The 1,743-nt window shown below is 29.8% G+C and overlaps 1 protein-coding gene across 1 annotated transcript; it reads left to right on the forward strand.

Moving 5' to 3' along the window:
- Positions 1 to 579: 579 nt before the first annotated feature.
- LOC136227141 (pectinesterase inhibitor 5) lies at positions 580 to 1,108 on the forward strand. The gene is given in 3 exon segments (XM_066015837.1): positions 580 to 690; positions 693 to 741; positions 822 to 1,108. Coding segments are annotated over 3 exon segments (447 nt in total).
- The last annotated feature ends 635 nt before the right edge of the window (positions 1,109 to 1,743 follow it).

Consider the following 1,743-nt stretch of genomic DNA (forward strand, 5'->3'; position numbering starts at 1 on the left):
TTAGTGAAACCACAGAGGTTATATTTGAAATTTACCATTTTTTAATATTTTATAATTTAGTTTGAATTCTTAATATATATATATATACATATAAATATATAATTATTACTATATAGAGGCATAGTTTCTAAATGTGGGACTTGAAAAGTGTATAACAAATAACGTTTGAGAGGTTATTCCTATTTATAACTAGCCCAAGTTGGAACCGAGTTTTTTTATAACAAAATAGAGGTTATTCCTATATAGAGTATTCCTATATAGAGGTTTTACTGTATTATGGATAATATTTAGGTTTATTAGGTAATATACCGATTGATTTCAAAGATTTCTCCCCATTTCTCCTTGATTAATTTTTTCCATATTCTAGGCTTTTTTTTTTTTTTTTTTTTTGAAAAATCCATATTGTAGGATTTAAATCATCATTAACCATTGATATTATTTCCTTATTATCTTTTCATTAATTGACTCTTAATATAAATCTATTAGGATACACATAAAAAAAAAAAAAAAAAAAATCTTCAAAAATATAATAGTATATAAATACGTACAAAGAAGAGAAAAAAAAAAACAGAAACAGAAATGGGTTCTCTTAATCACCCCCTAATTTCACTAATTCTCCTTCTTTTGACGTTTAGTTTGGTGTTAGAAACAAAAGGGGATAAAGATTTAGTAGAAAATATATGCAAGCAAACTCTCAAGACTACAATTTCTGCATATCTACTATGGATAGAGACAACCGAAGTTATGAATTTGATCTTAATGGATTAGCCATGCTTACTACTTCATTGACACTTGATCAGACAGAATACCTAGTATTGCAGGGACAATCACTGATCCTGTCGGAAAGACTCGAGTCGACATTTGTCAATTGGATTATGAGTTTGCGATTTTGAGATTCGCAGAAGGAGTTAGATCGGCAATACAGAGATCATATGGAGATGTGATTGATGATGTTAGAGATGGAACTAACAAAGTTATTGATTGTGAGAATAGCTATCGAATGAGTGATCCTATTGCGGTTTCTCCTCTTACGGTAGATAATCATAATGTCTTTAAATTCTCTGAAATTATTTTTATTATTGTTGATAGCATTTTAGTTCCCCATTAGAACATCATTTTCTTTGTTATAGAATAAGGTTATTATGTATTTTTTTTAATAAGGGCTTCTAGCTACGATTAAGCTAATTCTCAATATTGATTAATGAGAAGCAGACTCTTGAATGATATTTCTAACTTTCTGGTTTGTAACAAACAATTAAACAGAAGATTCAAGCAATGTCCACACAAAAATTGCAGACTTCAACTTAAAAGAATTGATTTATTTTTATTATTATTGATTTGAATAAGGTGTATTACAAGAAATTTATCTATTGAGAATATGGTTTTACTGTATAAAACGAAGAGCACTTGATGGGATGGTTAGAAGGATTGAAGAGTGGCAAAGTGATGCAATGGTGAGGGAGTAAATATGATAGTGGATAATGCTGTTTTTCCAAAAAGCAAACCGAAATATTTGTAAATTATGCTATGGGGAATCACAAACTACCCATGTTCATTCCGCCATGTGTTTTCAATTCTACAAATTAATGAGGTTGTCGGGAGTCGAACCCTCGACCGTTTAGTCCAAGAAGCTCTGATACCATGTCATGGAACCGATTGAACTAAAAACTCGAACTTATAGTTAAGGCTCAATCATATATCTTATATTAATCTCTAACAAAGGTCTTCACCAAAAGTGGATAA

The sequence above is a fragment of the Euphorbia lathyris genome, chromosome 4, assembly GCF_963576675.1.
Source record: "Euphorbia lathyris chromosome 4, ddEupLath1.1, whole genome shotgun sequence".
NCBI classification, from domain to species: domain Eukaryota; kingdom Viridiplantae; phylum Streptophyta; class Magnoliopsida; order Malpighiales; family Euphorbiaceae; genus Euphorbia; species Euphorbia lathyris.